This window comes from Macaca mulatta, chromosome 13 (genome assembly GCF_049350105.2).
Source record: "Macaca mulatta isolate MMU2019108-1 chromosome 13, T2T-MMU8v2.0, whole genome shotgun sequence".
NCBI classification, from domain to species: domain Eukaryota; kingdom Metazoa; phylum Chordata; class Mammalia; order Primates; family Cercopithecidae; genus Macaca; species Macaca mulatta.
In genome coordinates this window covers 97405802-97433795 of record NC_133418.1, presented here as the reverse complement: position 1 = coordinate 97433795, position 27994 = coordinate 97405802, and the positions used below count along the sequence as shown (strand labels likewise).

The 27994-nt window shown below is 42.5% G+C and overlaps 2 protein-coding genes and 2 long non-coding RNA genes across 37 annotated transcripts in view; 2 read left to right on the top strand and 2 right to left on the bottom strand.

The window, feature by feature from the left end:
* SPATA31H1 (SPATA31 subfamily H member 1) overlaps nucleotides 1-20926 on the top strand; it is a 43368-nt gene extending 22442 nt beyond the window's left edge. The window contains exons 2-8 of the mRNA XM_077959808.1: nucleotides 2356-2434; nucleotides 3050-3104; nucleotides 3295-3390; nucleotides 3744-12757; nucleotides 12995-13573; nucleotides 14072-19322; nucleotides 19467-20926. Coding sequence (XP_077815934.1) covers nucleotides 2356-2434; nucleotides 3050-3104; nucleotides 3295-3390; nucleotides 3744-12757; nucleotides 12995-13573; nucleotides 14072-19322; nucleotides 19467-20439 — 16047 coding nt within the window. The 3' untranslated portion in view covers nucleotides 20440-20926. The remainder of the gene's footprint in view (nucleotides 1-2355; nucleotides 2435-3049; nucleotides 3105-3294; nucleotides 3391-3743; nucleotides 12758-12994; nucleotides 13574-14071; nucleotides 19323-19466) is intronic.
* LOC144333829 (uncharacterized) lies at nucleotides 96-5978 on the bottom strand. The gene is made up of 2 exons (XR_013402915.1): nucleotides 2059-5978; nucleotides 96-683 (listed from the first exon to the last, which is right to left on the bottom strand). It is a non-coding gene; the product is annotated as an uncharacterized LOC144333829 (long non-coding RNA).
* A 25-nt stretch (nucleotides 20927-20951) lies between the features above and the next one.
* ZNF512 (zinc finger protein 512) overlaps nucleotides 20952-27994 on the top strand; it is a 39268-nt gene continuing 32225 nt past the window's right edge. For 23 of the 34 annotated variants that reach the window (XR_013402882.1, XR_013402881.1, XR_013402884.1 and 20 more), the window contains exons 1-2: nucleotides 20952-21057; nucleotides 21576-21634. Coding sequence is in view for 13 of the 34 variants with exons in the window: in XM_077959818.1 (XP_077815944.1) it covers nucleotides 21028-21057; nucleotides 21576-21634 (89 nt within the window). In the remaining 21 variants the exon portion in view is untranslated. Of the gene's footprint in view, nucleotides 21058-21343; nucleotides 21445-21575; nucleotides 21635-27994 lie in introns of all 34 variants that reach the window. The other 11 variants (XM_077959828.1, XM_077959825.1, XM_015111983.3 and 8 more) reach the window with 3 other exon arrangements.
* LOC144333828 (uncharacterized) lies at nucleotides 20968-26101 on the bottom strand. The gene is made up of 2 exons (XR_013402914.1): nucleotides 25767-26101; nucleotides 20968-23594 (listed from the first exon to the last, which is right to left on the bottom strand). It is a non-coding gene; the product is annotated as an uncharacterized LOC144333828 (long non-coding RNA).

Sequence of the window (27994 nt, the reverse complement as noted above, 5' to 3'; positions counted from 1 at the left end):
AGTCTTCTGTATTCTTGGTTTACTTAATACCTTTATACTTTTATCATTTTATTGCTATTGTGAAGAATATCTTTTATTAAATTATATTTTTATAGTTTTTACTGTAGTAGAGAAATGCTACTGATATTTGTAAGTAGTTCTGGTATTCAGAAACCTTGATGAATTATTTTATTATGTCTGATGTAGAATGTCTGATTATCATTTCAATTGCTTTCATACTTACTGGTCTACTCAAATGATCTATTTCTTTTTGGCCAGTTTTGGTATCTTATATTTTTTTCTAGGAATTTAACTATTTTATCAGCATTTTCACATTCATTAATGTGTAGTTATTTAAACTGTTTTCTTCTTCTTCCTCTTCTACTTCTTTTTTTCTTTTCTTTTCTTTTCTTTTTTTTTTTTTTTTGAGACAGGGTCTTGCTGTATCACCCAGGCTGGAAAGTGCAGTGGCAGGATCACAGCTCACTGCAGCCTTGACCTCCCAGGCTCAAGAGATCCTCCTACCTCAGCCACCCAAGCATCTGGGACCACAGGCACACACCACCACACCCAGCTAATTTTTTTTTTTTTTTTTTTTTTTGAGACTGAGTCTTGCTCTGTTTGCCCAGGCTGGAGTTCAGTGGCATGATCTCAGCTCACTGCAACCTCCACCTCCTGGGTTGAAATGATTCTCCTGCCTCAGCCTCCCAAGTAGCTGGGATTACAGGTGCACACCACCATGCCTGGCTATTTTTTTGTATTTTTAGTAGAGATGGAGTTTCACCATGTTGGCCAGGCTGGTCTCAAACTCCCAACCCTAAGTGATCTGTCTGCCTCGGCCTCCCAAAGTGCTGGGATTACAGGCATGAGCCACCATGACTGGCCGCCCAAGCTAATTTTTTAAAATTATTTTTTATTTTTTGTAGAGACAGGGTCTCACTATGTTGTCCAGGCTGGTCTCAAACTCCTGGGCACAAGTGATCCTCCTGCCTAGCCTCCCAAAGTGCTGGGATTACAGGCACGAGCCACTGCACCTGATCAATTCTACTTCTTTTTAATTTCCAAGGAGATTTACATTTACTTTCATCTTTTGCCCTAAAGCATTACCAGCCCAGGATCGCTCCACTTTTATTTTCAATTTGAGGGTTCCTGGCTACACAGTGGGTATAAATTAGAACTCCAAGCCAGTATGAGGATAGACTCATGGTTAAAATTCTCAGAGAAGGTGTTTTTTGGTTTTTTTTTTTCCCCTCTACCTAGAGTACAAATTTTCTTGTGGTGGGCAGATTTCTTTCCTAGCCACTTTTCCACTAAACATGTAGCATTTTTAGAATTCTGGCTTTTTCCCAGGGTCTCCATTCCAAATACACACTTCACATGGGTCTTGTCTTTTGCTCCTACCTTGTTGTTAACCCAAATCCCTTCTGACTGACGCTACAAATGATATAGGGTGTTGAAGTATCAGATGATTTTCTGCTCATGTTTTTCAGTTTTCTCCTGAATTTTGGCCTGTAAGGATTTCCCTTACTCTTTTTTTGAGGAGCTTAATTCAGCATTTAAAAGGATGCTGGGCTGGGCGTGGTGGCTCACACCTGTAACTCTAGCACTTTGGGAAGCCAAGGTTGGGCGGATCACCTGAGGTTGGGAGTTTGAGACCAGCCTGGCCAACGTGGCAAAACCCCGTCTCTACTAAAATTACAAGAATTAGTTGGGCATGGTGGCTCAGCTACTAGGGAGGCTGAGGCAGGAGCATCACTTGAACCCAGGAAGTGGAGGTTGCAGTGAGCCGAGATGGCGCCACTGCACTCCAGCCTGGGCGACAGAGTGAAACTCCATCTCAAAAAAAAAAAAAAAAAATTGTTTTATTTGAAATGGTAACAAATGTCATTACTGCCTTTAAAATGACCTGGAGCACTTTGAAAAAATCCCAGGAGTTTTCTGACTACAGAATAAAATTAAAATTCTACCATTAGGCATAACCTGGCTTCCATCTACCTTGTCAGCCTAGCATCTCCCACTACTTAGCAAAAGTGCACCTGACAATCATGACATGCTGATCTCAGTGATGTTCCCACTTGCCTGAAATACTTTTTCTTCACCTAAAAGTCTTGTGCTGATTCTTTAAACTCCAGTACAAATGCAACTTCTTGAATAATTCTTCCTTTCTCTCTTAGAAAGTTAATCACTGTCCTCTATATTCCCTGATATTTATATGTTTGTTACAGCATTTACATGTGGTTATGGATGCCAACTGTATCAATATCTGATGCATGAGATGTATCAATATCTGATATCTAAAAGGTGACAAGTGCTGTCAATAAAGTCTCTAACCTAGAACATAATCTGATTTTCTTTTTTCTTTTTGTGCTTCTCTAGACTTCAAAGCAGCATAGATTGAAAAAGATCCAGAAGTTAACAGGTCAGAGACACCCTATCCTTTACTCTTCAGCTCAAGGTTATTAACAGACCAATTGTGGGTCTGCCTTATGACTCTAGTCTTAAATAGCAGGTGGAGGGAGTTGAAAAAGAGGATGTAAATGGAAGAAGTGTGCCTCTTCTTTCTAGCATCTCCATGTCTAAAGATATGTGTATATGGCTCCATAATTCTTTCCATCGTTTCTTTCCTCATGTTTCCTTCCCTCAGCTCCTTTTGTGCAAAGTCCAAGGTATTGGGAAGGAAACTTGGTGAGATTTAGAATGGACAAAGGGTAACTACCAAGAGTTTGGTGTGGGAAGTTTCCCTATCTTTTTCCCCCTACCATAGACCCTGGATAGACTCCTTTGGAGGAAAAGATATGTATCATGACCTCTGTTTCCCCTACTCTCACTGCTTATTACTATGATTATTCATATTCTTCCCAATGTATATAGCTTCCATCTACTGTATGATGAAGGCAGCATAGTATAGCTTTTTGAAAAATCTTGAGACAGGTTAAGTCTGAGATCTACCACTAATTAGCTTTATGATCTTAGGCATAACTTCATCTTCGTTTCCTTGTTTGCAAAAAGAGGGGGTTGGACGAATAATCAATAGTCATGATGCTGATAGATTCTTCACCTCTTCTCCCAGATCCACAGTGGGAAGAAAACCTCAGGATGGCTTGCACTGAAGCTAACCTGACAGGGTGAGTAAAGCCTTTCTTCAGCCTATTCTACTGATAAACTTTGTGAAAGTTAGAAGTAAAGTACCTGGACTCTGTTTTACTTCCTTCACTATGATAGCGTTCTCCTTTCTAAGTTAAATCTCTCTTATTGTTTTCCTTACTGGTACTTTAATGAAACTTCAGTTACATTGACATACACTGTTGCATCCAGTGTTTCAGAACTCCCTGTGGGCTGGACCCAGGAATATATACTCTGGTCAATGGAGCGGAGTCTTCAACAGATCTTCCGATACCTGGAAAGCACAAGGTCAGGCAATGTAGTTTCTGGGTGGGGATTGAAGGTGGTAGAGGTTTTAAAAAGAAGGAAGGAAGGGAATGAAGGAGGGAGGGAGAGAGGGAGAAGAGAGAGTTCGTTTTGTCTGTGGGGGAAGTCCTGGGTTCAAACTGGTCGAAGGATCATTTCTGGGTGGAATGGGAACAGTTTCCTCCCTTTGTCCTGGTGGAGGAATTCTTTCTATAAGTAATTGATGTTGGGGAAAGAAACTTTTTTTTTTTTTTCCAAATTCTCCTTCAGGCCAAAAATATTTTGCATTTGAAATGGCCACTTTTTTTCCTTTTCCTATTTCAATGCAAACTGAAACATTTCTCTTTATTTCTTAGATCAAGGCTTATGGAACAGGATTTGCCTGAATCACAGGATGTGATTTCTTCCTCTACCACCTCTGTTCTTGTGGCTCAGAAGACTGTTCTATGCTGTTGTGACTATAAGAAAGCAAAACATTCTACTGACCACAGCATCTCCTTTAGTTCATCGTGCAATGACTCCAGTCTGTCTCATCTTCCTGTCTTCTCTGAAGGAACAACTTGGGAATTCCGGAGCCATAGTTTACCTATTTCCAACAAAAAGCAATCATCTGTGTTCAGGAACCAAGGCAAAACCCTGCCTCCTTTTCGGCTCTCAGAGCCCCAGAAATCAAAACTTTTTCAGAATTTGGCAGATCTTTCACCCTTACAACCTCAGAACTCTTTTATCAGCTCTATTTCTGAACCCCTAAATATCTGCAAACAAAAAAGGAAAAAAAATGATGAGAGAATGAGCAAGAGTCATTTGACATCAGATCATGAGCCAAATTCTCTTTCCAAGAAGAGACCACGACTTCCAAGGTGGGCTACATTCAAGCTCTCTCCTTCAGTTAGAAGGGAGCTAGAAGGACATATGTCTCGGAAGGTTTTTGCATTGCAGCAACAAAAAGCACCTTTACCTTTGAGGAAATCATGGGCAATGCTGAATTATATAACTGAAGTACAAGGAGGAGTTGCTGAATCAGAAAAACCCCAAACTCAGTTATCTATGCCCATTCATCAAAACACTGAGCAAAATATCAACAACAAATTCTCAGACCTTCCATCATTTCAGCTCCATGTGAATGCTGGAGTGGGATCTGGATCAAATAGCACAGAAACAAAACTTTCACAGTCACTTATCTCAGATAAGCAGTTCCAACCTGAGGATGGCCCCCAAATCCTTGGATCCAAGCCTTTAGTTACATCAATAGGCACTCTACCTCCAAGAAGTTTAGAAGTTAATGTAATTCAAGAGGAAACTCCTTTACTGAAGAATGATCGAAAACACATGCTAGAGCTTAGTATAGAGAAAAGGGTCATAGATTTTCCAGAAAAAAGGATACAGCAGCACAAGACACAAGTGACTAATGTGGAGTTGACCCCAAGGCTATCATATCAAGTCAAAGACAGCATAAAGGTAACTCCACTGGCATTACTTCAGGTCATGGATTCAATGGGGATGATCCCAGAATCACATTCAGAATTTGCGGGTTTGTTCCCACAGCTGCCAAGTCAAGTTGTGAAACCAATGGAAACCACAGAAACAGTGAGCATAACCCCCAAACCATCAAATCAAGTCATTCAGTCAATGGAGGCAGCCCCAAGGTCTCAGCACCAAGTTACGGAATCAGAGAGGATGGCCACAAGATTACTGAATCAAGTCACAGATAATAAGAAAGTAACTCCTGTAGCACTGCTTCAAGTTATGGATTCTATGGGGATGATTAACAAATCACATCCACATACAGAATCAGTGGGAACGACTCCAACACCACAATATCAAGTCATAGAGTCAGTAAAGATGAACACATTGTTGAACCATCAAGCCACAAAACCAGAAAAGATGAATCTAAGGCCACAACATGCAGTTATGGAAACTGTGGAAATGATGCCAGGACCACAGCATAAAGTCATGGAATCAGTGGGCATGACCTCAGGGTCACAAAGTCAAGTCATGGAACAAGGAAAGGCTACTCCAGGGCTAATACGTCAAGACACAAAATCACTGGACATGATCTCAGCACCATTACATCAAGTCATGGGTTATGCGAAAGTAATTCCAGTGGCACTATTACAAGCCATGGATTTCAGGGGGATAATTCCACCAGCACAGCCACATGTTATAGAATCTGGGGGCTTGACCCCAAGTTCACAGTTGCAAGGTAGGAGATCTGTTCATCTGGTCCTACCACCAGAGTTTCAAGATACAAACACTGTGGAGTTGGCCCTAAGACCATCAACAGAAGATACAAAATCTGCAGATTTGGCCCCAAAGCCATGGTTACAAGATGTTAGATCTGAGAAGGTAGCCCCGGTACTATTGCTTGAAGATGTGAAAACTCCTCAAATGGTAGAATGTAGGAGGTTAATTCCTGAGACACAGGAGCAAGAGATGAAATATGGGGAACTGACCAAAGGGACACAATTTAAGGAAGTAAAAGCTGCAGAGATGAGCCCCAGTGAAGCCACAGAGCCTGAAAGATTGACCCCATGGCATCAAGCCTTAGAATCTTTAGAGATGATCTCAGGACCAGGATATCAAGGAAAAGAAGCAAAGTTAACCTCTGACACCTGTCACCAAGTAGAAAAATGTATTGGGTTGACACAACCATCTTTAGGAACTACCCCAGGGCCACTAAGCCAAACTTCAGAATCTGTGGAGATGAGCTCAAAGTCATTCCAAGACACTCTTAAGACGATGCACCAACTTGGAAAAGCAATGGGGGAAACTCCAGTATCACAACGCACAACAAAAGAATCTCTGGATTTGATACCAGGATCAGAAATGCAAAGTGTGAAATCAGAGGTGTTGACCACAGAGCCACAGCCCCATGATATGAAGTTTGTTCACTGCAATCTAGGGCCATGTTCAGAAGTTACTGAATTGTCAGAGATACCCCCCATGTCAGAATATAAAGAAACTGTGGGGTTGGCATTGCCTCAAGTTGATAAGACCCAGGGGGTCATCCCAGTACCACCACATGCAGAAACAGGATTTTTGGAGTTGACTCTAGGACCAGGCACGCAATATGAGAAATCAGAGCCACTACTGCAAAATTTGAAATCTATGGAGTTAACCAGTGAGTCATCTCCATTAGTGATAGGATCTAAAAATTTAATTACAGAACCAAAACCACATGTTATGGACCTGACCCCAGGGCCACAGCTCCAGGGAGAAAAGTCTAAGCAGCTGGATCTAGAGTCACAGTTGCAAGATATGAAATATGTGAATCTAATCCAACAGTCAACTACAGGAGTGGTAGAATCTGAGGAGATGATGCCAGAGCTACTGCTACAAAGTATGCCACTGGAGGATTTGACTAAGATGGAAGAGCTCCAAGGTGTAAAATATGTGGATTTAAATCTAGGCCCATCTCAGCCAAGTGTCAAATCTTCTGGATTGACCCCAGGGCCACAGTTGCCAAGTGTAAGATTTTCAAGGGTATTTCCAGGACCACTTCTTCAAGGCGAAAAACCTGTAGATTTAATCTCACAACTCCCACATTATGGTGTGAAATCTGATGAATTGACCTCAGATTCCCCAGTTCAGGACATCAAATTGTCAGATTTTACCCAAGAGCCAACACATCAAAGTGTCAAATTTGTTCAGCTGACTCCAGAATCACAACCTCAAGATGTGAAATTTGTGGAACTAAGCCCAGGACTATGCTTGCAAGATGTCAAATTTTCTGATTTGATCCCAGAGCCAAAGCATCAAAGTTTCAAACATATGCAGTTGATACCAGGAGCTCAGCTCGAAGATACAAAGTCTCTAGGTTTTGTACCAGAGTCATCTTTGCAGTCAAGCCAAGGGCCACACATTGAAGATATGAAATCTGTTCTGTCTACTGAAGGACCACAGTTTCACAGCATGAAATCTGTGAAATTGACCTCAGAACTACCATTTCAAAGTGTAAAATCTGAGGAAGTAAACCTAGGGCCATGGCAGCAAGATATCAAATTTTCTGAATTGACTTCAAGGCCAAAGCTGCAAGGTGTCAAATTTGGGGATCAAACCCCAGGATCAATGTTTCATAGTGTGAATTCTGTAGAGGTGGTTCCAGAGTTAGGGCTGCAAGATTCCAAATTAGCAAAGATATTTCCAGGAACTCAAAGTATGAAACAGGTAGAGCTTAACCCAGAGCTGCAGCTACAAGATGTTAAATTTTTTGATTTAGTACCAGGAACTCAACCTCAAGGTGTGAAATCTTTAGACTTAAACTCAGGGCCACAGCTACAACGTGTAAAATTTTTAGAGATGACCCCAGGGCCAAAGATGCAAGGTGTACCACCTGTGGCAATGGCTCCAGGGCCAGAGCGGGAAGGGGTTAAGCCTGAGTTGTTAGTACCAGAGCCACTGTTTCAAGGTGTAAAATATGTAGCAGGCAACCAAGAACCAAGCCTTGAAGCTGAAGTTTCCTATAAATTAGTCTCAGAATCACAAATGCCAGATGCAGAATCCGTGGAGTGGACTCCTGGGCCACAGTTGCCCAGTGTAAATCATTCTGAGTTGACCAGACAACCACAGTTACAAAGCATGAAATCTTCTGAATTGATGCAAAGACCACAGTTACAAGACATAAATCCTGTGGAGTGGAGCCCAATCTTAAAACTTCAAGGTTTCAAATCTGAAAAGCTAACCCCAGAGCCACTATTAGAAGATATAAAATCTGCAGAATTAATCCCAGGGCCACATTTGGGAGATGTGAAAACTATGCAGTTAACACCAGAGCCAGAATTGGAAGATGTCAAATATATGACGTTAACCCCAGAGCCACAGGCAGGCGGTGTAAAACTTGAGGAGGTAACCCCAGGCTCAAAGCTTCAATCTGAGTTGCTGAGCTCAGGACTGGAAGATATGAAATCTGTGACCTTAACTCCAGGACCATGCCTGGAAAGCATGAAATCTATGGAGATAATTCCAAGTCCACAGCTGGAAGGTGGGAAATCTGTGGCGATAACCTTAGGGTCACAGACAGAAGATGTCAAATCTGTGGAATTCACCCCTGATTCCGAGCTTCAAGGTGTAAAATCTGTGGAGTTGACTCCATGTTCAAGAATTCAAGATGTAAAAACTGAGGATTTGATCCTAGGTACACAGCTGCAAGATATGAAAATTGGAAAATTAAAACTCGGGCTAAAGATGCAAGGTGAGAAGTCTATGGCTTTTGCACCAGGGCCGTTGCTTCAAGGGGTTAAATCTACGGAGATGCTTCAAGGGCCTCAGCTACAAAGCGTGAAACCTGAAGAACTGACTTCAGTCCCACAAATGCAGTCCCACATGAAATTTGGGGAGATTACTCCATGTTTAAAGCTTCGAAGTTTAAAATCTATAAAGGAGACTCAAGATCCACATCTGCAATGTGTAAAATCTGTAAAGTTGACCCCATGGCAAAAGAGGCAGGTAGTAAAATTTGTGAATGTAACCAGAGGAGAAGAGTTTGAAGAAGTAAATTCTGCGGATTTAGTGCTAAAGCAACAGTTTCAAGGGATGGCACCTGTGGATTTAACCCTTGAGCCTGAACAGGATGGTCAGATATCTGTAAACTCACAGGAGCAGCAATGTGTGAATTTTGAGCAAGTAAAGAAAGGGTCTGAATCAGAAGGTGTAATGTCTTCGGAGTTAATTCCAGAGCCAAAGTCTGACCTACAGTCGAAAGGTGTAAAATCATCTGAATTGACTCTAGAATCAAATATGCAAGATGTAAAAACTAAAGAGTTTAAACATGAACCACAGTTGCAAAGTATGAAATATCCCAAGTTGACCCCAGGACCACAGTTGCACCAAGTGAAACCCTTGGGCTCAACTGTAGAGCCACAGATTCAAAGTGTGAAAATTCTGGAATTAAACAAAGACCTAGAGCTTGGAAGAATGAAATCTGTTCAGTGGATAACAAGACCTGAGTTCCAAGGTCTAAAATCTGTAGGGTTAAATCTTGGGTCACAATGTCGAAGTGTCAAACCCGCAGAATTGAAACTTTCCATACAGTTGGGAGATATGATAGCATCTAAATTGGTTCTAGACCCAAAACTTCAAGGTGCAAAACCTATGGAGTTTAACCATGGGCCACAGTTGCAGTGTGTAAAAACCTCTGAGTTGTCTTCAGGACCACAGCTGCAAAAAGGGAAAATGCTGGCATCAACCTCAGAGCCACAACTTCAAGGTGTGAAAACTGTGGAGCTAAACCAAGACTCACAGCTTGGAAGTGTGAAATCTGTGCAGTGGATACCAGGACCTGAGTTCCAAGGTGTAAAAACTATGGGGTTAAATCTTGGTTCACAATCTCAAGGTGTCAAACCTGGAGAGTTGAAATCTTCCATAGAGTCAGGAGGTGTAAAGTCATCTCAACTGACTCTAGGGCCAAAACTTCAAAGTACAACATCTATGGAGTTTAACCTTGGGTCACAGTTGCACTTTGTGAAAGCTCCTGAGTTGTCCCAAGGACCACAGCTGCAAAAAGAGAAAATTCCAGCATCGACCTCACAGCCATATTTTCAAGGTGTGAAAACTGTGGAGTTAAACCAAGACTCAAAGCTTGGAAGTGCGAAATCTGTGCAGTGGATATCAGGACCTGAGTTCCAAGGTGTAAAAACTGTAGGGTTGAATCTTGGTTCACAGTCTCAAGGTGTCAAGCCTGCACAGTTGAAATCCTCCACAGAGTTGGGAGGTGTAAAATCATCTGAACTGACTCTAGGACCAAAACTTCAAGGTGCAAAATCTGTGTTTAGCTTTGGGCCACAGTTGCAATGTGTGAAAACTCCTAAGATGTCCCAAGGACCACAGTTGCAGAACAGGAAAATTCTGGTGTCAACCTCAGAGCCACAGCTTCGAGGTGTAAAAGATGTGGAGTTAAACCAAGACTCACAGCTTGGAAGTATGAGCTCTGTGCAGTGGATACCAGGACCTGAGTTCCAAGGTGTGAAATCTGTGCTAAAATGTGGTTCACAATCTCAAGTTGTCACAACTGTAGAATTGAAACCTTCAATACAATTAAGAGATGTGAAGTCATCTGAGTCGATTCCAAGGCCAAAGCTCCAAAGTATACAACCCTTGACATCACTCCAGGAACATCAGTTGCCACGGCTCGAACCTATTGATTTGAAATCTGGGCTACAGTTGAGAAGTGTGAAATCATGTGGCCCGATTTCAACATCAAAGCTGTGTGATATTAAATCTGTGGCATTCAAACCTGGGCTTCATTCACAAGATGTGAAATCTTCTGAGTTGACCCCAAGACCACAGTTGCACAAAGTGAAACCCGTGGAGGCATACCCAGGAACACAGCGGCAAGATGTGAAGTCTCCAGTGTTTACACAAGAGCCACAGTTTTCAGGGGTGAAATCTGGAGTATTAAGCCAAGAGCTACAATTACAAAGTGATAAAACTGTAGCGCCGAACTTCTTACTACACTTGAAAAGCATGAAATCATCTGAATTGGCTTATCAGACAAAGCTTCCAGGTATGAAATCTGAGGAGTTCAACTCTGGGCCACAATGGCAATGTGTCAAATCTTCTAAGTTGAACCCTAAGACAAAGTCCCAAGACATGAAGTTTATAGAGTTAAAGCCCAGTTCACAATTGAAAGATATCCCATATTCTGATTTGACCACAAAGACCAAGATTCAGGGTGTCAAATCTACAGACTTCAAACCTGGGCCACAGTTGCAAGGAGTGAAATCTTCTGAGTCGATACTGAAGACAAAGCTTCAAGAAATGAAATTAATGGAATGCAACCTAGGCCCATGGTTGCAAGATTTGAAATCTTCTAGGTTGATCATAGGTATAGAGCTTCAAGACATTAAATCTATGGATCTCAGTTCTGCACCACACTTACAGAGTGTGAAATCTTCTGAAGTGATTCCAGGGGAAAAGCTTCAAGGTGGGAAATCGGTAGAATTCAAACCTAGTCCAAAGTTACAAAGTGAGAAATCTGATTTGACCCTGGGGAGGAAGTTTCCAGGTGTGAAATCTGTAGAGCTGGAATCAGGCCCACAGTTACAAGATATAAAATCTTCTGATCTGATCATGGGTATAAAGCTTCAAGATGTAAAATCTATGAAGTTCAGTTCTGGACAACACTTTCAAGGTATAAAATCTTCTGAGGTAACCTCAAGGACAAGGTTTCAAAGTATGAAATCAATGGATTTCAATTCTGGACAACAGATACAAAGTGAAAAATCTTCTGAGTTGATTCAGGGAACAAACCATCAAGATGTAAAATCTGTAGAATTCCACCATGGTCCAAAGTTACAAGGTGTGACATCTTCTGAGTTAACACCAGAGACAAAACTTCAAGGTGGGGAATCTGTGGAGTTCAACTCAGGCCCACAGTGGCAAGATACAAAATATTCTAACTCAATCATGGGGACAGAGCTTCAAGATATAAAATCTATGGAGTTCAGTTCTGGATCACACTTGCAAGGTATGAAATCTTCTGAAGTGATCCCAGTGACAAAGCTTCAAAAAGTGAAATCTGTGCTCATGCCTAGGCCAATGAGGCAAGATGTGAAATCTTCTGAATTGACTCTAGGTACAAAGGTACAGGATACGATATCTTTGGGGTTAAACTCAACTTCACAGTTACAAGATAGAAAATTATCTATGTTGACACCAGGGATACACCTTCAAGATGTGAAATCTGTAGAATTCAATCCTGGGGCAAAGTTGGAAGATATGAAATCTGGGTTGATAAAGCTTCAGACAGTGAACTCTACAGAGGGCAACCATGACCCAGAATTGCAGGTTGCAAAACTCTCTAAGTTGGCCTTGGAATCAAAGATTCATAGTGTGGCACCTTCTGAGTTCAATGCTGAAAAGCAGCAGCAAGATGAAAAATCTCATAAATTGAATCCATGGCCAGACCTTCAAAGTGTAAACTTTATGGTGTTCAATCCTGAGTCACATCTGCAACATAGAAAATCTTCAGAATTATGCACAGGGACACAGCTTCAAGATGTAAAATCTATGAAATTCAATCTTCAGCAACAGTTGCAGGGTGTGAAATCTTCTGAGTTGTGCCTAGGAACAAGGCTTCAAGGTACACAATCTTTAGATTTCAACCCTGGACCACAATTGCAAGGATTAAAATGTGCCAAGTTGACTCCTGGGCCTGAGCTTCAAGGTATAAAATCTAAGGTGTTCTGCCTTGGACCATGTTTGCAAGATGTGAATTCTTCTGTATCCATTCCAGAGCCACCACTTCAGTGTGTAAATTCTACTGTGTGCAACCCTGGGCTACCTTTGCAAGGTGTAAATTCTGCATCCATTCTAGCACCTAAACTTCAGTGTATAAGTTCTAATGGGTGCATCCCTGGGCCAAATTTGCGAGGTGTGAATTCTTCTGCATCTATTCCTGAGCCACCACTTCAGTGTGTAAATTCTATTGAGTATAATTCTGGGCCACATCCACAAAGTGTGAATTATTCTGCATCCATTCTAGGTCCCAAACTTCAGTGTGTAAATTCTAGTGGGTGCAACCCTGGGTCAAATTTGCGAGGCATGAATTCTTCTGCATCCATTCCAGAGCCACCACTTCCATGTGTAAATTCTACTGGGTGCAGCCCAGGGCCACATTTGCAAAGTATGAATTCTGCATTCATTCCACAGTCACATGCTCAGTGTGTAAATTCTATTGGGTGCAACCCAGAGCCATATTTACAAGGTATGAAATCGCCTGAATTAACTCCAGTTTCAAAACTTCAAGGTATGAATTGTTCTGAATTGAACCCAGGGACAGAAATTCAAAGTAAGACACCTATGATATTCAACCCTATACCACATTTGCAAGGTTTAAAATCTGAATTGACTCCAGGGTCAAAGTTTCTATGTGCAGCACCTATGGAATGTAACCCTGGGCCACAGGTGCAGTATGTGAATTCTTCTGAGTTGAATCCAGGGCTAAAATTACAATGTATAAATTCTAGGGAGTGCAAACTTGAGCCACACTTGCAAGGTGTAAAATCAGGGACAAAATTTCAAGTTATGAAATCTTCTGAGTTGCATCCAGGGCCAGAGCTTCAAGGTATAAAATCTGTTGTGTTCAACTCTGTGCAACATTTACAAGATGTAAAATATGAACTGACTCCAGGGACAAAATTCCAAGATATAACACCAAAAGAGTTCAACTCTGGCCCACAGCTGCAAGGTATGAATTCTTCTGAGTTGAATTCAGAGTCAAAATTTCAATGCATAAATTCTATCAACTTTAATCCAGGGCCACAGATACAAAGCATGAAACCCTCTGAACTGAACCCTGGGTCAGAATCTCAAAGTACAAAATCTATTCTGTTCAATCCTGGACCACACTTGCAAGGTAAGAAATCTTCTGAGTTAACTCCAGGAACTAAGTTTCAAGGAGTCCAATTTTTGGAGAAGCACCTTGGCTCACAGCAAGTTGTACAACCTGTGTTCACTTTGGGTCCTCAGAAAAATGGTATGAAATCCGTGGTATTTTTACCAGAGCCACTGCTTAACGATGTAAAGTCCATGGAGATAAATAAACAGCCATTGCTTTATGATGCAAATTCTGCAAAAATGATTTCAGCCTCTGAGCTGCCGGACATAAAATATGAGGTATTTACATTAGAGCCATGTTTTCAAAAAGTGACATCTGTGGAGTTAAAACCAGAACCGTATCCTCAAGGTATGAATTCTGAGGAGTTGCATTCACACCTCAGGCAGCATAGTATGAGATCTGTGGTATTTGTACCAGAGCCATGTTCTCAAGATGTGAAATCTGTGAAGTCAACTCTATGGCCACAACCTCAAAGTGTAAATTCTTCAGGGTTGACATCATGCTTTGGGTCACAATGTGTTAAATCTGCGGCCTTTGCATCAGAGCCATGTTCTCAAGATGTAAAACCTATGGAGCTGACACCAGGGGCCCAACAGCAAGGTATAAATTATCAAGAGTTGACTTCAGGATGGCAAGATGATGAATCAATGATGTTGGCACCAGAGTCAACTAGGAAGTTCCCATCAGGACCACTGTTGACTAGTGTCAGATTTTCAAATTTGTCTCCAGAATCACAGCAACAAGGTGTGAAATCTTTGGAGTTTACTCTAGAGCCAAAGTCGCAAAGCATAAAACATGTTAAATTATCTTCAGTGTCTCTGCAGGAAGCTATAAAATCTGTGGAATTAGCACCAGAGTCACTGCTTCAAAGAGTGAAATATGGGGAGCAAACTCCAAAAACAAATTATCAAATCATGGAATCCTCTGAAATAATCCCTAGGCCAGGGCATCAGTTTACAAAATATGCAGAGATGATCCCACAGCCAATGTATCAAGTCCCTAAATCTGCAAATTTGATTTCAATACCAATTTATCATGCCACAGAATCTTCAGAAATAGTGCAAGGATTGGCACATAAAGGCATAGATACTGTAGAGAAATCTGTGGGGTTGACCCCAAAGATAACAGGTAGAGCCATTGAATCCTTAGGGATGCTGCTGCAGCCAGATCTTCAGGTACCAAAATTTGTTGATCTGACTCCAATGGTAAGGGATCAAGGCTCAAAATTCTTAGGATTAACTCCAGAGAAAAGCTACCAAATCCTAGAAACTATGGAATTGCTCTCTCGGCCACGGGCCCGAGTCAAGGATTTGGGGGAGTTATATATGAAGCCACTGCAGCAAACTGTGGAATATGAAGGGATTACTCCGGAACTCAAGCATTACTTTACAGAAGCTATGAGGTTGACCACTGAGGCAAGGATACATGCAAATGAATTCTTTGGAATGACCCCAAAGCCAACAAGTCAAGCCACTGGATTTGCAGAGAGATCCCCAAGGCTCTGTACTCAAAACTTAGAATGTGTGGAGGCGATCTCTGAGAAAAGACTGCAAAGGGAAGAATCTGTGGTATTGATTCCAAAGTCATTACATCACGTCCCAGATTCTGCTTTAGGGATGACACCTGGGTTAGGACATCGAGTTCCTGAATCTGTGGAGTTGACTTCTGAGTCAGGAGTGCAGGTAGAGAAAACTTTGCAATTAACCCCCAAACCGCAGCATCATGTGGTATCTCCAGGGATAATCTTAGGGTTAGGACATCAAGTCCCAGAATCTGTAAATCTGACCTGTAAGCAATGGCTACAAAGGGAGGAATCTTTAGAGGTGCCCCTGAAGCAAACAAGTCAAGTTATAGGACATGAAGAATCTGTAGAGCTCACCTCTGAGGCACGGCAGCACAGGGAGGTATCAATGGGGCTAACAAAGTCAAAGAATCAAAGTATGAAATCTCCAAGGACAACCCCAGGACCACTGGGTAGAATTGTAGAATTTATGAGGATTAGTCCAGAGCCACTAAATCAAGTCACAGAATCTGCAAGGACACAGCTTCATGTTGCTCAGTCTGAAGAGGTAATCCTCGTAGATGTCCCAAAAGTTGTTCAATCTGTGAAAGTGACCCCTGGACCACCATTTCAAATTGTAAAGTCTGTGACAATACCAAGGCCAACCCCTCAAATGGTAGAATATATTGAGTTGACTCCAAAACTGCAACATGTGAGACCTTCAGAGCACCACTCAGGGCCATGTTTGCAAGATGTGAAATCTACGAAATTAATCATAAAGCCAAAACACCAGATTTTGGAAACAATGGAGTTGACAGGGTTTCAAATTGTAAAAACTATGCTAATCCCAGGGCCATCCCTTCAAATCGTAAAATCTGAGGAATTAGCACCAGGACCAATTCCTCAGGTTGTAGAACCAATAGGAGTAGCCCTAGAATCAGGAATTGAAGCAATAAATTGTGTGGATTTACTTCCAAGGCCACATCTTCAAGAACTTATAGTACCTGCAGAATTAACTCCAAGGCCACGTATTCAAGTGAAATCTGAAGAATTAACCTCACCGCAAACATCTCCATTTGAGAAACATACGATATTGACTCATAAACAAGGGCTTCAGGCTGTGAAATCTACAGTGATAAAAACGGAGCCTCCTAAAGTTATGGAAACTAAGGATTTGAATCTAGGACAGGTGTGTCAGAATAGGGACTGTGAGAAGTTAACATCAGAAGAGTTACAAGCAGGGACTGACTTCTCTAGGTTCCTACAAAGCTCTTCAACCACACTCATTTCAAGCTCTGTCAGAACAGCATCTGAATTAGGAGGACTTTGGGATTCTGGGATACAGGAAGTATACAGAGCTTTGGATATAAAAAACCCTGGGACAGATATTTTGCAGCCTGAAGAGACCTATATAGACCCTACTATGATACAATCTTTAATTCTTCCCTTGGCCCTTCATAATCAAAGCTCTGATAAGACAGCTAACACTGTGGAAAACCCATGTCCTGAGATTCCAGGAGTGGATGTCATATCTAAAGAGACAACTAAGAGGAAGCAAATGGAGGAGCTAGAGAACTCACTTCAGAGACATCTACTACAAAGCTGGAGATCACTATCTAGGACATTCCGGGCAGAATCAGGGGTTCAAAAAGGTCTCATCAAGTCTTTCCTGGGTAGACAACACAATGTCTGGGAGAGTCATGCCTGGAGGCAGCGACTACCAAGAAAATATCTCTCCACTATGCTAATGCTGGGTAATATTTTAGGGACCACTATGGAAAGGAAACTTTGTTCTCAAACATCTTTAGCAGAAAGAGCCACTGCAGATACCTGTCAATCTATTCAGAATTTATTTGGGATTCCAGCTGAACTGATGGAAGCTTCTCAGAGCCTGCCAGAGAAGGGTCCAGTTACTATTTCTCAGCCTTCCGTGGTCAAAAACTACATTCAGAGACATACTTTTTATCATGGTCATAAGAAAAGAATGGCCTTAAGGATATGGACACGTGGCTCCACATCTTCCATAATACAGCAATATTCTGGGACTAGAGTGGGAATAAAAAAGACAAATTTAAGGTTCAGTGGTATATCCCAAGAAGTCATTCAGCATATGCCTGTCTCATGTGCAGGGGGCCAGCTTCCTGTTCTGGTAAAGTCAGAGTCTTCCCTCAGCATATTTTATGATAGAGAAGATCTTGTTCCAATGGAAGAAAGTGAGGACTCACAGAGTGATTCCCGGACAAGGATTTCTGAGTCCCAACACTCCCTCAAGCCAAATTATCTTTCACAGGCTAAGACTGACTTCTCAGAACAGTTCCAGCTGCTGCAAGATCTGCAGCTAAAAATAGCAGCAAAACTCTTAAGGAGTCAAATACCCCCTGATGTGCCTCCACCTCTAGCTTCAGGTCTAGTCCTAAAATACCCTATCTGCCTACAGTGTGGTCGATGTTCAGGACTTAACTGCCATCATAAATTACAGACCACTTCGGGGCCTTATCTTCTTATCTATCCACAGCTCCATCTTGTACGCACTTCTGAAGGCCATGGTGAGATTCGGTTGCATCTTGGCTTTAGGCTGCGAATTGAGAAAAGACCCCAAATCTCAAAGTATCGTGAAAGAGATAGACCCATCATACGGAGAAGCCCTATATTACCATCACGAAGGAAAGCTAAAATCTATACTCAAGCTTCCAAGAGTCCTGCTTCCACAATAGATTTGCAGTCTGGGCCTTCCCAGTCCCCTGCTCCTGTACAATTCTACATCAGGCGAGGACAACGCAGCAGCCCTGACCTAGTAGAAAAGACAAAAATTAGAGCACCTGGGCACTATGAATTCACTCAAGTTCACAACCTACCAGAGAGTGACTCTGAAAGCACTCAGAATGAAAAACGGGCTAAAGTGAGAACCAAAAAGACCTCTGATTCAAAATATCCAATGAAGAGAATCACCAAGGGACTTAGAAAACACAGAAAGTTCTACAAAAACAGCAGAACCACAATAGAGAGTCCCTCTAGGGAATTACCAGCCTATTTAAGAAGGAAGAGGATTGGAGCAACTCAGACAAGTACTGCCTCTTTAAAAAGACAACCTAAGAAACCTTCCCAGCCCAAGTTCATGCAACTGCTTTTTCAGAGCCTAAAGCGGGCATTCCAAACAGCACACAGAGTTATAGCTTTTGTTGGGCGGAAGCCTGTGGACAGGACAAGGCCAGACAATTTGTGGGGAAGCAAAAACTATTATCCAAAACAAAACACCAGGGACTATTGCTTACCAAGCAGTATCAAAAGAGACAAGAGGTCAGCTGACAAGCTAACACCAGCAGGCTCAACCATTAAGCAGGAGGACATATTGTGGGGAGGAACGGGCCAGTGCAGATCAGCTCAACAGCAAAGAAGAGCTCACTCTTTCCAACCCAGACCTCTTCGACTGCCCAAGCCTACAGATTCCCAAAGTGGTATTGCTTTCCAAACTGCCTCAGTGGGGCAGCCTCTGGGAAGTGTTCAAAAGGACAGTAGTAGCAGATCAAAGAAAAACTTCTATAGAAATGAAACCTCAAGCCAGGAGTCTAAGAACTTGTCCACACCAGGAACCAGAGTTCAGGCCCGAGGAAGAATCCTACCTGGTTCCCCTGTGAAGAGAACCTGGCACCGACACCTTAAAGAGAAACTCACACACAAGGAGCACAACCACCCCAGCTTCTATAAGGAGAGAACCCCACGCAGTCCTTCCGAGAGAACCCGTCATAACCCCTCTTGGAGAAACCATCGCAGTCCCTCTGAGAGAAGCCAACGCAGTCCCTCGGAGAGAAGACATCACAGTCCCTCGGAGAGAAGACAACACAGTCCCTCTCAGAGGAGCCACCGTAGTCCCTCTCGGAAAAACCATTCCAGTCCCTCTGAGAGAAGCCGTCGCAGTCTCTCTTGGAGGAATCACTGCAGTCCCTCAGAGAGGAGCTGTCACAGTCTCTCTGAAAGGGGCCCTCACAGTCCCTCTCAGAGGAGCCATCGCAGTCCCTCTCAGAGAAGACATCACAGTCCCTCTGAGAGAAGCCATCGCAGTCCCTCTCAGAGGAATCATCGTGGTCCCTCTCAGAGAAGGTATCATAGTCCCTCAGAAAGAAGCCGTAGCAGTCCCTCTGAGAGAAGACATCGCAGTCCCTCTGAGAGAAGATATCGCAGTCCCTCTCAGAGGAGCCACAGCAGTCCCTCTGAGAGAAGACATCGCAGTCCCTCTGAGAGAAGACATCACAGTCCCTCTGAGAGAAGACATCGCAGTCCCTCTGAGAGAAGACATCACAGTCCCTCTGAGAGAAGATATCGCAGTCCCTCTCAGAGGAGCCACAGCAGTCCCTCTGAGAGAAGACAACACAGTCCCTCTCAGAGAAGACATCGCAGTCCCTCTCAGAGGAGCCATCGCAGTCCCTCTCAGAGAAGATATCATAGTCCCTCAGAAAGAAGCCGTAGCAGTCCCTCTGAGAGAAGACATCGCAGTCCCTCTGAGAGAAGACATCGCAGTCCCTCTCAGAGGAGCCATCGCAGTCCCTCTCAGAGAAGACATCGCAGTCCCTCAGAGAGAAGCCATCGCAGTCCCTCTCAGAGAAGCCATCGCAGTCCCTATGAGAGAAGACATCACAGTCCCTCTGAGAGAAGACATCACAGTCCCTTGGAGAGGAGCCGTCACAGTCTCTCTGAGAGGAGCCATCGCAGTCTCTCAGAGAGGAGCCATCGCAGTCCCTCTGAGAGGAGATCTCACAGGTCCTTTGAGAGGAGCCATCGTAGGATTTCTGAGAGAAGTCACAGTCCCTCAGAGAAGAGCCCCCTCAGTCCCTTGGAAAGAAGCCGTTGCAGTCCCTCTGAGAGGAGAGGACACAGTTCCTCTGGGAAAGCCTGTCACAGTCCCTCTGAGAGAAGCCATCACAGTCCCTCTGGGATGAGGCAAGGGAGGCCCTCTGAGAGGAGCCATCGCCGTTCCTGTGAGAGAACCCGTCACAGTCCCTCTGAGATGAGGCCAGGGAGGCCCTCTGGGAGGAACCATCGCAGTCCCTCTGAGAGGAGCCGACGCAGTCCCCTTAAGGAGGGACTCAAGTACAGTTCCCCTGGGGAGAGGCCCAGCCATAGTTTGTCTAGAGATTTCAAGAATCAGACAAGTCTCCTCGGCACCACACATAAAAATCCCAAAGCAGGACAAGTGTGGAGGCCTGAAGCTACTCGATGAGGCGGGGCCCGCCCCTATTATTCATTGTCCTAAGTCTTCATCGTGCTGCCCTTTCCAGGCTTCTTTCCTGCTCAGCCACTGCCTCCAATTCCTGCGCCCCCAGCGTGGAAAGGCTTCCATGTCTCTCTACCGGGGGGAGGCGTGTGAGAATGGGTCTGTAATTTCTCTAAGATCAATAAAGGGGCAGTACATGATCTCCCTGTGCATCTGGACTGAGACCACTGGGCGGGTGGGTGGGGAAAGCAGGCTGGAAGGACACGAGGAGTTGTGCAAAGGTTCGGAATGAGAGCCAGGGGTTTTGAGGCCCGGTCGAGGCTCCAAGCTCCGCCCCTTCGCTCCAGATCCCACCCATAAGTTCCCGGGTCCGCGTCGCAATCCCAGTGGGGCGGGGTCTCAGAGGAATCGGAGGGTGACTCGTCACGTGACTCGCTCCGGCCGCAGCCCCCTCGGAAGCTGCTAGGCGGAAGTAGAAGTTCAGAAGAGGGCTAGGCGGAGCCGAACCCACATCCGGGAGAGGCGAGGAGAGCGGAAGTGGCGTTGGTCTGGCCGGAGCCCTTGGGTGAAATTGTTAGGCGTGGAGAGGGAGTGATGTCTTCCAGACTCGGTGCTGTACCCGCCGTGAGTTTCTTGGTTTGACCGTTATGCTTTAGAGGTAGCGCTGTCGAGCCCGGAACATGCGGTCCCTCGCTTTTGTCCCATGCTCAGAGTTGGTTTTATCAGAGGCCATCGTAGGCCCCACCCTTCTAGATCAGATCACCTGTCCCCTTTTTCTTTACCCACGTTCTGCTGCCTGTACCCTACCTCCTTGAATTTAATTCCTCGCCACATTGCCATTAGTTTCTATTCCTTTTACATCCCCAATGTCTCTCATATCCGTTGTCTTTTCTTTTGGCCTCCCTTTTAGAGCCTGGGACAGGGCTTTGAGAATGGGGGAAGACGAAGGCTCTGGTATTGTTACCCGCCTTTGCACTGCTGGAAGATAGGACAGCATATTTTTCCTAAAAGGTGTTGCCTTCTTGTGTTTGAGGTGGTTGCCCCGGGAGAGCTTCATTTCTTCTGGGCATAGGGGAATTCGTCTTTTTGTGGTCGAGGTTCAGAGGTCCCTAGCACTCACTCGTGTGCTTGTGATTTGCTAGACTTCGGGACCCACAACCTTTAAGCAGCAGAGGAGCACGAGGATCGTGGGAGCTAAGAAGTAAGTGAGGTTTTCTAAGGTCCTTTTATGATTGTGTCGCCAGCGCTGTCCAGTAGAACTTCTTCCTGTGATGAAAATGTTCTGTATCTGCATTGTCCAGTATCATAGCCACTAACCCTGTGTGGATTTTGAGTAGTTGAAATGTGGCTAGTGCAAATGAGGGACTGAATTTTAAATTTTATTTGCTAAGTAAGTTAGGTTTCTAAGGTTCTTGTGTGATTTTGTGGCCAGCGCTGTCCAGTAGAACTTCTTGTGACGAAAATGTTCTGTATCTTCACTGTCTAGTATCATAACTACTAGCCCTGTACAGCTTTTGAGCGCTTGAAATGTGGCTAGTGCGACTGAGGGGTTGAATTTTAAATTTTATTTAATTTTAACTAACTTTAAATAGCCACCTGTAGCTAGTGGCTATCGGATTGGACAGTGTAGGTCTAAGTCTGGTGTGTGGGAGAAAAACCTAGCTTGCATAAAAAGAGTACAAATTATAATAAAAATGGAACCAGTGACTCAGTGGTAATTCCGTATATCTCCAGACATCAATTTCGTGCACATAAATACAGTGATGAACTTGGGATGGATGATTTAAAAAAATGGCCGTAAGAAATCCTTATATTTTTAAACTACTTGGCTGTAAGACTGGTTTGTTATTTAGTACCCTGAAGGTGCTTAGTTTTTCCATGGTTAATACAAAAGAAAACATTCTTGTTAACTAGACATTAAATGGATTCATTCATTCAGGTGACATTTACTACATGTTTGCTGTGTGCCAGTTCTGTAGTAGGTTAGGTATACAGGCATGAAAAACAACTAGCAGTCTAGAAGGGGAGATAGGCAAGTAGATCAACACAGTTCATTGTAATAAGTAAATATTTTTAAATGGGAATTTAATTTAGCCTTTGGGGAAAGGGAGTGATAGTTTGGAAGGGAAGGATTATCAGAGCAGGTCACTCCTAAGTAGAAACCTGAAAGTTGAATCATACAGTTAGTGAGAAGGAGAAAGGTTTTTCAGAACAGAGAACAGTATGTGAACGTGTGGAAAAAGTTAATGGGATAGTAAGTAGTTCTGTGTGGGATGGAGGATGAGGGATTGCAGGGAGAGCATTTAGAGAGGTTAGTAGGGGCTAGACCATGAAGGACCTGTTATGGCATACTAAAGTGTTTGGATTTTATCCTGGAAGAGATAATGAGGGAATGACATAGCCAGATAATTGGTCTTAGGCCACTCTGGCAGCATTATGAGGGATGGATTTGGAAGGGTACTGGGAAACTGGTTCAGAGGTTATTATGATAGCCTAACAGATTAATAAAGAACATGCAGCCTGTGGTGGGAACAATACATAGGGAATACATAGGGAACAACGTATAGGGAGCATACAGGTTGTGATGATAAGTGAGTAAGAGAAGGAAGATAGGATGTCTATGGGTTTCTGGCTTTGGCCATCAGGTGAATTTTGGTGTAATTCACAGAACTAGGAATTTCTGAATGAGGAGCAACATTTGGAACAAAATCAAATAGGTTTGGACCTCAGATGAACGGCTGGTCTGAAATACAGAGTTGGGAATCATCAGCTGTAAAAAATAATTGGAAACATGATGTTTTCCTCCACAAGCTGAGAGTTTTAATGGGCTCTTCTAGTTAAAGTGGTTAGAGCGATGTTTCTCAGTATGAACCTTGGTCACCTAGAGATAATTGTTAAAAAATAAGATTATTAAGTCCCTATGCATTAACCAGATTTGGAATCATTGGGTTTAGGGCGTGGAAATCTTTATTTTTAACTAGCTTCCTACGAGATTGTGGCATTTGAGAGTCAATGGTGAGAAGTGAGACCAGAGAAGAGTAGAGCATGGAGAACACCGGCTTTTAAAGACTGGGTAGAATTAAATAAGTTTACAAAGAATAACAAGATGAACTAAAGTACTCTTCTAATGAAATCTAAACATATGCATGTAGAAGAATGAGCTAGGGATGGCCGGGCGCGGTGGCTCAAGCCTGTAATCCCAGCACTTTGGGAGGCCGAGACGGGCGGATCACAAGGTCAGGAGATCGAGACCATCCTGGCTAACCCGGTGAAACCCCGTCTCTACTAAAAAATACAAAAAACTAGCCGGGCGAGGTGGCGGGCGCCTGTAGTCCCAGCTACTGGGGAGGCTGAGGCAGGAGAATGGCGTAAACCCGGGAGGCGGAGCTTGCAGTGAGCTGAGATCCGGCCACTGCACTCCAGCCTGGGCGACAGAGCGAGACTCCGTCTCAAAAAAAAAAAAAAAAAAAAAAAAGAAGAATGAGCTAGGGGCTTTTAAAATTTTTTGCTAGATCAGAAAGGAGTTGAAAATAGGCTAAACTTTTTATGTTTGTGATCAGAAGCTGAGAGTTGCCACACTGGTGACAACAAATTATAAAATAAATACAATTATGGTAGTCATTGTATCGCAACAAAACTTTTTCTTGTTATATGTATGGAAAGGGAAGTTTGAGCTTAATCTGGTTTTTTACAAATAATCAAATGTCCTGGGGTTGATGGGTAGATACTGTAAAATACTTGAAAATTGTTTTTGTTGAGTCCTTTAAAAATAAAACACGAGACCTGGAGGAGGGATTCCCTAACCACGTTGACTTAATCTCCAAGAGTCAATTATGATGATCATATGAACTATTGCCTTTTCAGTATGCTTTTGCTTATTCATAAGAAGGTATATGGGTACTGTATTTCTGAGTCCTACACTGATAGTAAGAAATTCCTACATGGAGAGTTTCCTAAGAGTTGTTATATGGGACTTGGCTCTTAATGGTCCGTTGGTACCATCAGGTCTTTTTGTTGTTGTTGTTGGAGATGAAGTCTTGCTCTCCTAGGCTGGAGTGCAGTGGCATGATCTCGGCTCACCACAACCTCCGCCTCCTGGGTTCAAGCAATTCTCCTGCCTTGGCCTCCCGAGTAGGTGGGATTACAGGCACACACCACCGTGCCCAGCTAAGTTTTTGTATTTTAGTAGAGACGGGTTTCACCGTGTTGCCCAGGCTGGTCTTGAACTCCTGAGCTCAGGCAGTTCGCCCACCTTGGCCTCCCAAAGTGCTAGGATTGCAGGCATGAACCACTGCGCCTGCCCCATCAAGTCTTTCTAGCATTGTTTGGGATAGTAGGTTTTGGCCTTAGAGGGCTGCCAATCCATTAAAATTTAAAAATATCTTTATTGAGGTGTAATTAGAGTACAATAGACTGCACATATTTAAAGCGTACACCATGGTCAGCTTTGACCTATGTCTGTACCCATGAAACCATTGCCACAATCAAGATAATAAACGTTTTCATCTCTCTCAAAAGTTTGTTCATGTCTTTTTGCCATTCTTCCTCCACTCCTGTCCACAGGCACCACTGTACAGTGGTTTGCATATTCTAGAATTTTATATAAGTGAAGTCACACAGTATGTTCTCACTTTTTTCATGATTTCTTTCACTCAGAATAATGATTTTGAGATGAAAAATAGTTTTTATTGCTGAGTAGAATTCCATTATGGATACCATAATTTGTTTAGCCATCTACCTTGATGGACATTTGAGTTATTTTCAGTTTTAGGGGGTCAAACAATAAGGCTGCTGTGAACATTCATGTACAAGTCTTGTGTGGACAAATGCTTTCATTTCTTTGGATAAATATCTAAGGTAGTATTTACCATCATAGGTTAGTTGATTCATATGGCAGGAGTATGTTTAGCTTTTTAAGAAACTACCTGCTTTCCAAAGTGGTATTATTTTGCATTCCTACCAGCAATGTGTGAGAGTCAGTCTTTTCAATTTTAGCTAATTTAATGGGTGTATAGTGGTGTCTCACTGTGGGTTTAATTCGTGGGTTTTTGTGTTTTGTTTTTGTTTTTTTTTTGAAACAGGGTCTCCCTCTGTCACCCAGCCTGGAGTGCAGTGGCCCGATCTCGGCTCACTGAAGCCTTTGCCTCCTGGGTTCAATTGATTCTCCTGACTTAGCTTCCTGAGTAGCTTGGGATTACAGGTGTTCACTACCGTGCCTGACTAATTTTGGTATTTTTAGTAGAGATGAGATTTCACCATGTTGGCCGGGCTGGTCTTGAACTCCTGACCTCAAGTGCTCTGCCCGCCTTGGCCTGCCAAAGTGCTGGGGTTACAGGGTTGAGCCACCGCACCTGGCCTAATTTGTGGTTTTTAATTCATCATATATGAATAATAATGTTGAGCATCTGTTCGTATTCTTTTAAAAAAAGGTTTTTTTGCATCTGTTCATATTCTTTTTTATTTTTTATTTTTTTGAGACAGAGTTTCGCTCTTGTTGCCCAGGCTGGAGTGCAATGGTACGATCTTGGCTCACCGCAACCTCCGCCTCTCCGGTTCAAGCGATTCTTCTGCCTCAGCCTCCTGAGTAGCTGGGATTACAGGCATGCACCATCACACCCGGCTAATTTTGTGTTTTTAGTAGAGACAGGGTTTCTCCATGTTGGTCAGGCTGGTCTCGAACTCCCGACCTCAGGTGATCTGCCCACCTTTGCCTCCCAAAGTGGTGGGGTTAACGATGTGAGCCACCGTGCCCGGCCTTCATCTGTTCGTGTTCTTATTGGCCATTTGTGTATCTTTTGTAAAGTGTCAGTTTACATTTTTGTCCCTTAAAAAAAGTGGTTTATCTTACTGGATTGTGGTATTTAAAAAAAATCTGTCCTGAATACAACTCCTTTGTCTATTATATTTCCTTACAGTCTGGTTTGTTTTTCATTTTCTTAATGATGTCTTTTGAAGAGCAAAAGGTTTAAGTTTATCATTTTTTCTTACGTTTCATGCTTTTCTGTATCCTATTTAAGAAACCTTTGCCTCCCTGGAGGTTGTAGCGAGTCGAGGTGGTGCCACTGCACTCCAGCCTGGGCAACAGAGCGAGATTCCGTCTTAAGAAATGATAGTAATTAAAAAGGAACTTTTGCCTCCCTAATTGCAAAGATTTTCTCTGGTCTTTTCTTCTATAAGTTTTATAGGTTTTATATTTAGGTCTGTGACTCATTTAGAGTTAATTTCTGTGAATGTTATATGGTAAGGGTCAGTGTTGGCTTTTTTTTCTATTTGTATACCCAGTTGTTGGAAAGAGTTTTCTTTCTCTACTGAATTGCCTTGGCACCTTTATCAAACTTCACTTGGACATGTATATGTGTAGGTCTGTTTCTGGACTCTCCTTATTCTGTTCTGTTGGTGTTTATTTAGACTCTTGAAATCAGTAAGTCCTCTAACTTTAGTGTTCTTTTTCAAAATTGTTTTGGTTATTCTCAGTTCTTTGCGTTTTTATAAAAAGTATAGAATTGGGTTGCCAATATCTATTGAAAGAAGCTTGCTGAGTATTGATTGGTATTATATTAAATCTATAGATTCCTTTGGGGAAAATTGCTATTTTAACAATATTGAGTTTTCTGATTTATGAACATGCTATATTTTCCCCTTTATTTAAGTCTTCTTAATTACTCTCAGCAATGTGTTGTAGTTTCATTGTAAAAGTCTTGAACATCTTTTGTTAGGTTTGTTCCCAGGTATATTATCTTATTCTGATGTAATTGTAAATGGTATTATTTTTATAATGTCATTTTCTAGTTGATTGTTGCTAGTGTATAAGTACTCAGTTGACTTTGTATGCTATCCTTGTATCCTGACACTTTATAAATTAATTTATTAGTTCTAGTAATTGTTTTGTAGATTCCTTGGGATTTATTTTGTAAGCAATCATATAATCTGCAAGTAGGGACAGTTTTGCTTTTTTCCTTTTGATCTTGTTTTAAACTATTGCAATGGCATTCAGCAGTGAAACTACGTGGGCCTGGAGTTTTCACTTTGGGAAGGATTTCATAAATTCAGTTTATTTAATAGATACAGGGCTACTTAGATTTCCAGTTTCTTCTTGTGTCAGTTTTGGTAAGTAGTATTTTTAAAGAAATTTGTTCATTGTAATTTTTCCATAGATTAGCATGAAGTTATTCAAAGTATATTATTACTTAATGTCTACATAATCTGCGATAACCCCTCTTTCATTTCTGACACTGGTTATTTGTAGTATCTTTTTTTGTTGATCAGTCTAGCTACAGGGTTGTCAATTTTGTGATCATTTCAAAGAACCACATTTCCCCTGTTGTCTGTTTTCTAGTTCATGGGTTTCTTTTCTTACCTTTTCTTTGGTTTACTTTGCTTTTCCTTTTAAGGTATCTTAAGGTGAAATCTTAAGTCATTGATTTTAGATCTTTTCTAGAATAAGCATTTAGAGCTTTAAGTTTCTTTCTAAGTATTGTTTTAGTTGCATCCCACAAATGTTGATATGCATATTTTTGTTGTTTTTCCAGTGTAAAATATTTTCAAATTTCATTTGTGATTT